At 41.8% G+C, this 14220-nt stretch overlaps 1 protein-coding gene across 1 annotated transcript in view; it reads right to left on the bottom strand.

Moving 5' to 3' along the window:
* KCNQ5 (potassium voltage-gated channel subfamily Q member 5) overlaps window positions 1–14220 on the bottom strand; it is a 1147293-nt gene that overhangs the window by 317287 nt on the left and 815786 nt on the right. Inside the window, exon 3 of the mRNA XM_029595626.1 lies at window positions 8114–8240. Within this exon, the coding sequence (XP_029451486.1) occupies window positions 8114–8240 (127 nt within the window). The remainder of the gene's footprint in view (window positions 1–8113; window positions 8241–14220) is intronic.

The following is a 14220-nucleotide window of genomic DNA, read 5'->3' on the forward strand; positions in this document are numbered from 1 at the left end:
GACTAAGTTAACTAGGTTGACACCTTGAAGCATTAGAGTCCACATTCAAATTCTTCAAAAAGTAAAGTTTAGCGATATTAGGCATAGCATCAGATTGAATCTGAAGCACTTCAGTAATATATTTCTTGAAGGAGTCCATAGGAGATAGCAAATCACAACATGGACAATTTAAAACCCTTAGATTTAAATAGCAAAGGGAATCAATGTTCTCCAATTTTGTTTGAACATTTTGGCCATGCTGCAATTTGGTTACTCAAATCAGCAACCTTTTCCACCTTGTTGTACCAACAATTCTTCAGAACTTTGAAGACGATTGTAAATACTAGAGGTGATTTCCACTAATGTAGAAATAAATTTCTCTAATGTCATCAGGGCTGACAATACCAAATCTAAGGTCACCAATGTAGGCTTATCTAAAGCAGGAAAAAGGAGAAGTATTTTCCAAACCCTGTCTCTTTGGAGGCAAAGGAAGGCCTCCCCATTCCTCTACACTCCGAGGCGGCATTGACACCTGTAACCACGAGATCTCAGCCATCTCCGCAGCAAGCCCAGACTCTCCAAGCTCTTCGCGGCTTCAACTGGCACAACCTCATCCGGCAGTCTCGCGTGGTTTGCAGGAAGTTCTTCCCCAGAGGTCGCAGATCTAGGGCTCTCAATCGATCCATACAGCAACAAAGAAATTCCAAACGATGGTTCCAGCCAAGGACGAGATGGAATTTTCAGCGCACCGGGACTGAGGATGACATCAATGACTGGGAGAGGGGCCGCACACTCCTTAGCACCCCCAATGAAGGAAGCAGAAAGCAGCAAAGGTAAGAGAGCCAGGGTGAGGAACCCAACAATTTCAGGCTGGAAGGGTCAAAAGGGAGAGGTAGCGGGGGATGACTCCCGAATTTTAGCCTTCCTTTTAGTGTGCGGCATAGTAAAGGTTTAACAGGAAACATTGAAAAGAATGCAGAGCTCCTAGTAAACCATGTCTCTGCTAAGATGCCATCTTGGATCCCCCCACTGGCTAGGTGTTCAGCAGAATGTTGACCTAAATTTAGCCAGTGAAAGTTTGACTGGTTATAAATTTAGTGCAACTGGGATTCCCTAGGTAAACTAAACTGATTAGTGTTAAATATCAGGCATTAAGTTCTCCTATTTTATATATATTGCCTCCCTTTCCCTCCCTCCTCATGCTTAAAATTTAAGAAAAAGTCCATTCATCTGCAATTTGATTCCTTCCTTCAAACTGTCTAAAATTTAAAAAGTCATCCCACAGCTGGCGTTCCCATCCCCCTCCCTCCTGCTTCCCAAGATTACAATGTAGTGGACAAGTCGTGCCAGATCTTCTTCCCTCCTGCCCACCAAGGAAAAAGCAGCAGATGATTTCCAACCTCCTCCTCCATCCTTTCCTTAAAAAAATTAAAAAAGTGTGGTGCCAAACCTTACCCCCTAACCCCCGAAAGTTCTTGAAGCCCAGCAGGAGGCGAAGAAGATATTATCCCCTAATGCTGGGCTGAATACCAGGTGCTGGTACAGATGATAAGTACTGACATTTTGCATTCATTTATTCACTGCACTCCAGGGAGAAAAGACCAATCCCCATTCAGAACTGAGTACATGCCAGTAACGAGTCATAGTATTTGGAACTTATGCTTAATCCTTTACATATTCTGTTGTCAAACAGGAGAAAACAATGCTGGGAAGAATGGTCAGTCCTTTTATGCTTCCAAATGCACTTCTGCTACCTTGCTAACAGAAGCTACTTAAGCAGGAGTTTTGCAGTATAACAGCAGCTATCTGAATGTGTTGTGTTTCAAAGCTATTTATGCACATAAAACCTGGTTTTGTGTATGTAAATGGCCTTTTGAAAATTGCTCAGGGGAGGGGTATGAATAAAAGTGATTTTGTGAATATTTTTTATGCATACTTTATGTTAAATCTTTTTTATTCGGTTTTGCAAAAAACAATATATAAGATCAACATATGATACATAATGAGGTCTGTTACATACCATAGAATGGTAAACTTCAATTGGGAATGATCTGTAACAAACAACCTGCCCGCATTCCCTTCCCTTCCCATCCCAACCTTCCCCCTCCCTCCCCCCAGTTCTAAGAAGGTATGCAGCTCTACATCTTCCTGGTGATTGATAGAGAGTCACTGGGCACCTTTCAGATAATCAGGCGATTAAGAACGTGGCTTTTTATTTCATGAGGTAAAGACATTATATAGTTAAAAGATGGAGAATAGAAGAATGCCACTGTTTGAGTAGCGGTCCCCTCGTATCTCACCATACCGATAAGATGGCCTTGCAGGCTAGAAGAAATACTTTTGCAATCCACAAATGTTGTGCTGGTTTTCCTCAAAATGAACGGGGAAATATCCCAAAAAGCGCAACAAGAGGAGAAAATGGAATCGTAAGCGAAAAAATCTTGTTTGCAAATCTGTAAACATTTTTCCAGAAGGGCTGAAGCGCTTTGCAGGTCCATAATGAGTGTCCCAAGTGTGCTCCCTTTGAGTTACATTTGATACAGTCTTGAGAATCCATAATCCGTGCCAGAAAGGCTTGCCGTTGGGAAAAGTACATTCGGTAGATGATTTTATGACAGGTCTCCCTTAAGAGAGTATTGCAGGTAATCCAATGGGTTCTCAGAAAGGACGAATGAAATGTGTCTGGGTTGATTGTTTGAGAGAGTTCTTGTTGCCATTTGAGCTGTGCCCAATCCAGGGCCCATTTCTTGTATGCCGATTCCAAACTTTTATAATAATATGAAAGAGAATGTTTTTTAGGGGCATCTAGGTCAAACCATTCCCGGAGGAATTACCAGTTATGGTTAGAAACATTCAGGTTTCCGAGGGATCCAATGTAGTGTCTGGCTTGATGATAGTGAAGAAAATCGGTAGGTGATATGACAAAATGTGTGCATACTGCTGTGAAATCGAGTAGAGTGCCATCAGCTTGATATAGATTCTTCCGCTCCCATTCTTGGAATTTAGTAGTCCCCATCCCGGGGGAAATGCCCTATTACCACAAAGTGGGAGAAAAGGGGACACATCAGTGGGCAGAGTGGCTTTCTGTAACACCCACTTCCACGTCTGTTGCAATGGGTTAAGTAATAAGCCTGAGCATACGGATGAGGCGATAGATTTAGCTGATACATGTAAACCATAATGCAGCGAGATGGGGGACAACAATTGAGCCTCCAGAGGAGTATCAGAGAAAAAAGTGGTGTTCATGAGCCAGTCTCCAATGTGCCTCAAATTAATAGCGTGATTGTAAACTTTGAGATCAGGGAGGCCGAAGCCACCCACTGAGGCAGGCCTCATTAAAAACTTCATGGCTAGCCTCGGCCTTTTGCTGCACCATAAAAATTGTGATACTGCCAGCTGGTATTTGAGAAGAGTGGCAGACTTCAAAATGATAGGTAGCACCCCCAAGACATATAACCACCGGGGTAGCACTGTCATTTTAAGCAGATGGATACGCCCCGTAAGTGAGAGGGGTAAGTTCATCCAGGATGTTAGGGACAGCTCCATTTTTTCCTGTAGTTTGGGGATATTGACATCGTAAAGCTCATTGATGGAAGCTGGTATCCAAATTCCCAGGTATTTTATCCTGTTGTTCGCCCATTTTAACCGGAATTCCCCCTCCCAATGTGTCTGTTGGTCCAGTTCCTATCAACATAGCCTCTGATTTATCAAGATTGAGTCTAAGTCCCGCATGTATGCCACACTCTTCAATAAGCCTAACAGCCAGAGGGAGAGAGCTGGTGGGATTTGTCAAATGAAGCAACAGATCATCCGCGCATGCCGCTGTCTTAAACGACATGCTCCCCATCTGGATCCCTTCAACCTCCCGGGTATTCTCCAAAATACGGAGTAAAGGGTCTAAGGAACAAACAAATAAAAGTGGGGACAGCGGGCATCCCTGTCTCCGCGGGAAACATGTGCCGCGGGAAAATGTGAAATCTGGCGAGAGCTCCCAGTTAACCCAAATATTGGCTTTTGGTCGTGTATAAATAGTAGTTAGGAAGGAGATAAATGGGCCATAAAAACCATAGTGACTGAGAGTTTCTAAAAGGAATGTCCAATTCACCCTATCAAATGCCTTTTCGGCATCGAAACTTACGAGAAGGGAATTTAATTTTGCATTTTGAGAAAAAGCTAGCGAGGCCAATACTCTACGGACATTGGTTTCCGCCTGACGCCCCTTGACAAATCCCACCTGCGGAGCACATATCAGTTTATATATAAAGGATGACAACCGGTCTGCCATGATTTTTGCCATAAGCTTGAGGTCACAGTTGATGAGAGAAATGGGCCAGTAAGATCCCGGTAACTCAGGGTTCCGTCCCGGCTTGGGCAAGACCACTATAGTAGCTCTGTTGGCTTGCCAAGTCTGAAATGTAGGCGATGCCAGCATAGTGAAAACATTCCGTAAGAGAGGGTCTATATGATTCCCAAGGATCTTAAGTAGTAACTCATTAGATATCCCATCAGTGCCGAGCGATTTTCCCAAGGCTGTTGACTTGATTGCCATTTCGAGCTCGAGGTTACCAATAGGGGCATTTAGGAAATTTAAGTCTCGCTCCTGTATTTTAGGGAGATCCAACCTGGCCAAGTAGGCTTGTATATCTGTGCGATTGCAGGGATCAGTTACGCATACTTTAAAGAGGCAACCCTGGGTTTGAGTTGAGAGCAGGGAGATCATTTATATGCACACTTGATTTTCAAAAGTAAGCATGTGAATCGACATGCAGTCATCCACACAATGACACCTGCTCTTGAGCAGGTATTAATATGTGCATGTCTGTTGGTACTGTTTCTCCACATACCTGCAAATTTTCAAAGTGGACATATGCACATAAGTTCATTTTGAAAATGCAGGCTAAAGTCTGAGTGTACTTTCTAGATGCAGACTTCATTCCTATGCAGCTGTAGAAAATTATTCTCCCAAAATGATATGTTATAAATAATTTAGACTATAGCATTTCCAAAATTATTTTTATCAGTTCAGTATGCATTGGTGTATATCACATCCACATCAATGTATCTACTATCTATTTCAATGGATCCATTATTCTTTTTAGCATAACATACATGACTCATATAGATTTTGGTATAATAAACAAATGTAGCTTCTCATCTGTCATGGTTTCACCTGCGGTGCAGTCTCCCCATGGTTTCACCTGCGGTGCAGTCTCACCATGCCATCAGGGATCTTCAGTGAACCTCACCCACTATCTTTCCAGTTACCTCCTCACTGATCACACCATGCCTCAGCCCTACTTAACCCAGACTGTCCAGTTCCTCAGTGCCTCTTCATTGAGTCACCTTGGCCCTCTGACCTGGCCAGCCTTGTGGCTTCTGGGCCTTATGCCTTGACTAGCCTTGTGGCCTCCGGGCCTTTTGCTAAAATATGCATTGAATGCTCTATGCAATAAACTGCTCATAAACACACATTAATGTGGAGACCCATGATTGATTCTTGGTTGAAAGACTTTAAGACAGTAGTGAGTTAGTGGTTCGGGAGTGGGTCTGAAGGTGGATAGAGCAATATCTAACTCCTTCATGATCCATCACTGACCGTGTGGGAGCTATAATGGCAGATGCTAGTGAGCGGGGGAAATGCAGCAGAGATTTGGAAGGGGCTACAAAAGCATTCAGCATTTCTGACATGTGCCTCTCCAACCTCTCTTCTGGCTTCTGCCAATTAATTTTTTGATCTCTAGACAGATGCTTAAACTTAAGTCCTGCCTGAATGCAGATGCTAAAAAACCCACTTTAAAAAACCCGCCCTAACACCAGCATGGTTCTCTGTATTGCTTAAACTTAAGTCCTGCCTGGATACAGATGATAAAAAACCCACTTAAAAAACTCTGCACTAACACCAGCGTGGCTCTCTGTATTGCCCATGAATAGTTAATTGCCTCCTTTGCAGGACATTAGCATGGACTCACGCTAAACCAGCCATGCTTTTTTGAGCTGGCTTGTGCGCACATTTTTCCCGTGCTAACTGCGTTATTACGTATATGCATAAGATTAGTGTGGAAAATTACGCTGCAGCTTATTACATCGGCCTTTAGAGGAGGGCAGTTTTATAACAGGCTACTTCTGCAGGCACTGAACTTTTTTATGTATTGAAATGCCTTTAAAAATTACCGTTCCTCTAGATTCTTTTCTGTTGAGTTAACTAAAGGGTATATTAAAAAATGTATATGGTTAGACTCTTATTTTAATTTCATAATTTGGCCCCCTACCTCCCCTGTTAACCAAAAAAACATGTACACACAAAAATCACTATCCACTCAAATTTAGCCATTTAAAAATAGAGCAGGATTGGGATGTGTCCGGGGAGAGTTTTTCAAATTTGGATGATTAGCATGATATTCAGTGCTACTTGGCTAAATTTGTGCAGACAATTCCATTCCCAGAAATTGCTGTCCCAAATCAAACCACACACGTTTTGTGTAGATAGTTTTAACTAAATATTCAGCTGCATACTTAAATGTAACTGAATTTCTGGACAAAAGTAACCTGTTAAAAGTGTTAGCCAGTTAACTTTGTCTGCTCTACCACTTCTTTTTATGAATCCCTAAATGTGTAACCAACTGCTTAGATGTCAGAAAATATAAATTTAGTTGCTTTAATTACTTTTCTGGTAAATCATAACATTTTCTGTTCTTTGCACTTAAAAAATGTCAACATTTGCACAAGGAGAGAGAGTGAGAGAGAGAGAGAGGCTCTATATAGGGTCAGTCTGACACTCTATATATAAGTACCAAAGTTATGCAGGTAACATTATGGGCTAGATTTTAAAAGCCCTGTGCGCCGGCGCACCTATTTTGCATAGGACGCCAGCGCGCTCAAAGCCCCGGGACGTGCATAAGTCCTGGGGCTTTGTAAAAGGGGCGGGGGGCATGGTGATGGTTCGGGGGCGAGCCGGGAGGGCGGTCCCGAGTCCCCCGGCACTGCGGCCTGTGCCGGGGGATGCTGAGGCGGCGTGAGCAAGTTACGCCTGCTTCCAGCAGGCGTAACTTGCACAACAAAAGGTAGGGGGGGGATTTAGGTAGGGCTGGGGGGTGGGGTAGATAGGGGAAGGGAGGGGAAGGTAGGAGGATGCGGAAGGAAAGTTCCCTCCGAGGCCGCTCCGATTTCGGAGCGGCCTCGGAGGGAACGGAGGCAGGCTGCGCGGTTCGGCGCGTGCAGGCTGCCGATTTTGTGAAGCCTTGCGCGCGCCGACCCCGGATTTTATGATACACGCGGCTACGTGCTTATTTTATAAAATCCGGTGTACTTTTGTTCGCGTCGGTGGCGCGAACAAAAGTACGCGCGCGCGTATGTTTTTAAGATCTACCTCAGCATGTTGTTGCCTTTGCAAAATGTGTTTATGTGTCAGTCTTGGACCCGCCTCCTTTTTCTGTACATGTCCTGCCCAGCTTTTTAAAATTCGCGCATATATGGTTGTTTTTGTGCAAGCAATACTTTTAAAATCTACCTCTTATTGTTTAGATTTTCTAAAAATAGTATTCTAGCATTCTTCAAATGTGAAAATAGCTTATACATGGGATAGTTTTGCTAGTTTCACATCATTTCTTTTATCAAAAAGCAGAATATATTTTGTTAGCTGTAAATTTATAACGTCGTTAAGGTGATTATTCACTGTACTATTTTCAAGTGGTCAAAACTAACTAAACAGATTAATGTCATTATAACTAGTTACTTAACTTTTTGAATAGCTGGTACCTTAACCTGTGACTCTTCCATTCGAGTCACTAGTTAGCTTGAAAAGGAACCCTTGTCTTTATAACAACAGATATCTGGATTTTCTTGACTAACAACTTCTCACAAAACAATTTATGCAGGACTGACAAACATCTGTCTGGCAGAAGATGAAAGAAGATTTTTAGGGTGCACAGGAGGCTCATGCAGGCTCCAGTAACATCCCTTCACTCTTCCCCTGAATCAGCCAACCAGGAGTTACTCCTCCCACAGATATGGGGCTTCTATTTGACTCTAGGAGGCCTCTACCCTGGATATATTTACTCCTGCCCAGAAATACTGCATAAGACACAATTTCTGCGGTGCACGTTAAATAAAACGTGTTTAAAATTCAAGAACTCACCAATCACACAAAATGGCTTCCTTGCAAACCGCAACCTTCCTTGCCATCCTCGGTATCGACAGCAGCAACCTGCAGACCAGATCCGGATGATGTACTCCAAACCGAACACCACAATCATGACAAACTCCTTAAAGTGGGGAATTAGAAAGAGATGGGTTTTATGGAGATCAAATAAAAATGTCTTTTTTTGTGTTTTAGATAAATCATATACACTACAGGTAAGATTTATAATCATGCCCTACAATGCAGTAGGTCATTGTTATATTTCAGCTTAGAAGGAAATAAAAAGGACAGAGTAATAATGCACCACAGAATCAATGGTCTAGTATTTTTATGTTCAAATTCCTCAGTCCAGACTATGTCCAAATGTAATACAAATCTCTTTATGATTGGAGAGCTATTGAATAAATTCTTGTTGTTATGGGTCATACAAACTAGATTATGCCCACAGGGATTGCATACCACAGAAAATGGGAAATAATTTAGTTATTTATATTTAGCTCATGCCTTTTAATTGGTAGCTCAAGGCAAGTTAAAATCAGGTACAATAAGAAGTTTCTTATCTCCAGAGGATTTACAATCTAAGGGGGTTGTTTATTAAGCTTTGTTGAGGCTTTACCATGCACTAAGTGCCTTAAAGCGCTCATTACGCATGGTATTTCAAATACCGCATGTTATAGTCCCGGCAAAACCCAGATTTTTAAAATGAGCTGATTTGCATGTAAAAGCATTCAAACATATGCAATAAACTCATAAATACCTTAACTGAATGCAAATCAAATTTAAAAAACTTGCTTTAAAATTTGTAATCACAAGTTAACTATCTCTCAGGAGATGTAGCTAACTTTCCCTGGGAGTGTCAGAATGACAATGCATGTTCAATGCTGCCAAGTCTTCTCTTAAAGAGGTCTTATGGCCTACAGACACCCTCCCTCCCAGCAAAGTAAAAACCTCTGGGGGGGGGGGGTGTCTTCTGAGAACCCGTCTTCCAAAGTAGTTGAAAGCGACAAAGAAGGTTTAATACAGTGGTCACAGCCTTGCCTCCCCATTCCCAAACCCCATCCCTTAGTAAATTAAAACATGTCCTCCTCCCCTCCCCTTGGGTCTCTCACCCTAGCCCACTCCCCAAAACCCTCCCCTCCACACGTACTTACTTCATATTCCCGGGTCATTAGTTAACTGGGGTACTCCGCACAGAGCGGCAGTAACTATCCTTATTAGAAAGCACGGGGCTAATCTGCACAGAGTGGCAGTTATTACTTTGGATGGACCACTCGAGTCTTCTGCTGCCATTTACTATGTTAGGAATGGTTCCCAGAGCACTCCTTAGGTGCCCAGGTACAGGTGGCCATTTTCAAAATGGCACTGGCTGGCTTCTGATTGACATTTGTCACAGGTTAATGAATCCTCAAAGGGAACTAGCATTCATTAGACCAGGAGTGAGCAAACTGGGGGGGGGGGGGGAGGGAGGGGCGGGCCCCACAGGGGTGGTTTAGACAATCCTGAAAGGGGCACACTGGCTGCCCAATCAGAGAAAAAGATGGCTATACTTTTGAGTCAACAGTGTCATGGAAGCACTGCAAGCTCATGAGAGAGGGAGTTGCCAAAATGTATTGGTGTGGGAAATATGCGCTTGCCAGCAAGCCATTTCATCAGGGTTAAACATTAACTTCCCTTCTCCCTGACATTTGCCTGAATAAAAGCATCACTTGTGCTTAAGTCTCTGCCTGGGAAAGGATACCTGTTGGCCCTGAATTCCTGGGGGAGGGGCTGGGTTTTCCCTAGTCAGAGGCAGGACAAAGTCAGGAGGTATAGATTTCAGCAGCCAATGAAATGATCCGTGCACACCCCCTGAGCCAAAGCCAATGGTGTAATGACTCTTCTGTTGCTATGGGAAAGTAGCCAATCATGTAATGACACATCATCTGCCTTTGTATGAATGTACAATAAAAGGAAGAGGCTCGGGAGGACAAACCCTTTTTGCCTCTTTGCCTTCTCCCTCTTCCTGCCTGCGATGAAAACTGTCTGATGCCTCTTCATTACTCCTACATCTGGTGACCCTTGCGACGTGATGATAAACCCCATGCTTATTTCGGCTGGTCATAGCTTAAAGGTACGTACCGTTCAACAGATTTGCAATCGTAATATTTTTAAAAAAAAGTACTTCTTAGTAATTTTTAAAAGTATTTCTCAGCAAGTTTGTTCCCCACACTCGTAAGCATGGGTAGTGATTTGACTATACAGCAGAGGCTACATGCCAGGAAGCTGCAGCAAATCATCAATAATCATTATTTCATCACCAGAAGAAAAATAGCGCAAGTCAGCCTGGGGGACTTAGAAAAATTAATAAGTGAAATAGCTTGCCGTTGCCCTTGGTATTCGATGGAGGCTGGAACTCTAAATACTCTAAATACCCAGAATTGGATTTCAATCGGCAATTATCTTCATACGGCTCCCAGAGCTCCCATAAAGCAAAGATTAATTTGGCAAAAATGTACAGAAGCCATCGAACACATGGTAGAAAAAAAAGGTTTAAAAACAGCAGTTTCAAACCATGTGCTTTTAGAAGCAGGCAGACATACCCTTCCCCCATCTTCTCAGTCTTCCTCAGAGACAGCAAATTCTTTGTATCAGCTCTCAATACCCACACTCAAGCCCATTCACACCTTCCCCATTTCTTCAGAAAAGCAACCCTTGAGAACAATAGAGCCACCACCTGGCCTGGGTGGGGCGATTAGCATTGAATTTCAGCAGAAACTGCAGAAAGAAAACCTTACAGAAACAGAATTATTAGAAGGACTTCAAGCCTTCCCCATCCTAGAAAAGAACCATGAACAAAGGGGGACAGAAAATGAAATAGAACATCTGGGGACACACACTCACATGGCTCCTGTGGCTTCCTCTGCATCCACCTCAGAGAAAAGACCCCAGGAAATAGAAAACACTGAGGTCAGAAAAACTAGCCTTCCTCCATCTTGCCTGCAAACCCCTTTCCCCACTAACCACTCCCTGAACATTCATTTGCCATTGCCTGAGACAGTCATTAATTCTGCATCACCAATTTGTGCAGGTAAATTACTATCTCAAACCACTGCTCCCAGTAACAATTTATGTGCAGCGGTCAGCATGGGATTCCACCTTGAACATGGAAATCTCACAAGGGAGGAATTATTGAAAGGGATTCAGGCCTTTCCCATTACAGAAAGAAACAAAGAACTAGGTGTGGCAGCAATAGAGTTGAGTGCCATGTGCAGTGGCTATGCCCCCAGGTCTTCAAAGAAATCAGCGTATAAGACCTTGGGCCAGGCAGCTGCACTCCTGTGTTACAAGCAAAGAAAATATCAATATGAAAAAAAGGATTTAATTAGACTCCTGCGTTACAAGCAAAGAAAATATCACTATGAAAAAATTGATTTAATTATACACTTCAATGACCTCTTGCAGACCAGATTAGGCAAAGTAACTGTGCAGACAGTACAAATTTGGAAAAAATGGTTTCTCCTGGTCTTCGATGTTCAGTTGCAGAGGGACTGCATACTTAAGGAGTAGTTTCTATTTGAAATTCAGTTAAAAAAAATCTGCATACTTTGAGAGTATTTTCCCCCACAACCTTATGTTACAAACTGTACTGAAATTTGAATAATATACTGTATAAATTACATGTGAAAATTTCCCTTTTGCAAAGTTTATTTGGCTCACATTTAAAATGACTCCATTTCTCTGAGATTTAAGTTTATAGTTTGAATTGCTACTGTGATTCTACCTTTCAGGACAAAAGTGGATTGGAATGGTGTCTGTCTGCAAGGAATCAGCCCTTGCCAAGCCATTGTCTGTGGTCAATTGTTAAACAAAGCTATCTTTAAGTTCCTATTGACTGAAGGATTAACTCCTTGGGTGCAGTTCTTTTCTTTTGAGAAACACTGCTCCTCCCCCCCCTTTTACTGTAACTCTTGCTAGCCACTCATGGGGGAGGGAGGGAGAACTTTTGAAAAGAAAGAAAAAAAACCTGGACTTAGTCCTGCAATTTCTCTCTCTACTTTCTATATGTCTTTAATCTTTTAATACTTTCAAACTTTAGCGTGCAGCAGACAGAGCTGAGCAAACAGCGTGTTTAATTTCCTATTCTAATAATTATAAGAAGAAATTCTATTCTGATATTCCACATTGAATTTAAGCTCAGAGTATTACTGATTGCAACCTGGAACAATACTTGCAATCTATAAAGTAATGATGGGGTCTCCACTAGGAGGCGCTATGTTATTCTACAAGTTATATTATATTATTGTTTTAATAATTCTGTTGTATAATAGTTTTTATTTTTCAGACCTACAGACCTTCTGTATTAAGGACACTTCAGTTTTATTTTCTTTTTCACAAAATTTATACAGAATTCTGAACCTTAAAATTTTTACTGACAGAGGTTGCTACATATAAAGCAATCCCTCTCAAACCTTTTCTTGTAAATCCAAATTGATTTTATTAAATTGAATGATAGAATTGATTTCTTCAAGGTTAAAAAAGTAAGAATTTCACTTTTATCCTTACCTTAGTAATTTTTTGCTGTATGCCAGTTTTTAATATTTTCCAGATTGACACTGCCATGAAGAGATGTGAAGATGAACACTTTGCAGTTTATTTTCAAACATTTTTCTAACACCTTTTGACTTTTGACTTTTGATCCTTGATCTAATTTTGTTTTTGATAACTTTTTGATAAGATTTTTAGCTCATATTATGTGTTATTTGTTGTCTGTCTTGATGCAAGAAATATTTGCAGGATGGATGAATATGTGTCAGTTTTGTGTAAACGAATATTTGCAAGATGAATGAATATATGTCAGTCTTGTGTAACATATGTTTAATGTAATCTCTAATATACTTGTCATTTGATTCTGCTTACGGCAAATGACTTTTCCTTTAAACGATTAATTTACATTTATTGCTATTTTACTGAATGAAAATTGATCACTGCATAAAAACTTTCTTGATAATGGGGTTACGTTCGGAAAACTAAAAATGGCTCTGCTTACTGCAGCCATTCCTTTGCATGAATTTTGTCAATAATTGAATATTAAATACTTATTTGGCATCCCCTACAACACCACAGGGCAAGCCATTGTGGAGAGAGCAAATCATACCCTTAAGAGCTCTGGACCAAACAAAAAGAAAAAGGGGGGATTGCCCCTGGATTTTCCCCCTGAACAAAGTAGGATTTTCCCGCTGAACAAAGTATTGTTTACTTTAAATCATCTAAACATATCAGGTTCACATAAGAACACAGCCATGAGTAATCATTATGGGACTAGGGTTAGTCACCCACAGCCATCAGTTTTGTATAGAATATTTAATGTCTGGTACGGTCCCGTTCCCTTAAAATGGGGAACGAGGATATGTTTCTCTGCTTGCTTCCACAGGTATATCAAGCCGTGGAAAGATGGAAAGGTGTCCAGGTCTACAGGACCCGATCACAAACTTCTCCCTGAGCCTCCACAGCCCTCAGAAGGACAGAGACCGGACTCCTTGCAAAAAAGCAGCACCACATGACCTGGGGACAGATCAAGGCCCTATCCAACCAATCTGCACAACTCTTAGAACAGCAAGGCCTTGAGAAAACTCCAGAGAACTTATTAGCCGCTTTTTCTTGCCTGAATGCCAACTCATTAACAATTGTGTTCTGCATCCTCATCCTTTGCCTTATTTCTCCAGCTATGGCGATTTCAGAACAAGGACTCTGACAGAACAACATGTACATCCTCTGCACAGAACTTTTCACACCTGTTGAATCGAACAGACTGTTGGATCTGCACACACATGCCAACCCAAGCCTGCGGAGAACGACTGATGCATGCTGTACCATTTAACCTTACAGTATGGACTAATTATCCTTTACAGAGAGGTTTTCATTACTTCTCCAGTTAATAATACCATACTACACATTGGTAGCCATATTCAAGAGACTGCCGCTCTTTGTTGGGACTATGATACAGGGGATGGGAAAGGGAATTCAGGTGGGAAATATCCATATTGTAACTGAACATTTGTATTAATCACTGAACACTTACATTATTATACCACATATGTATGCAATTGGCAGATTTCAGGATGTGC

This window comes from Rhinatrema bivittatum, chromosome 3 (assembly GCF_901001135.1).
Source record: "Rhinatrema bivittatum chromosome 3, aRhiBiv1.1, whole genome shotgun sequence".
NCBI classification, from domain to species: Eukaryota; Metazoa; Chordata; class Amphibia; order Gymnophiona; family Rhinatrematidae; genus Rhinatrema; species Rhinatrema bivittatum.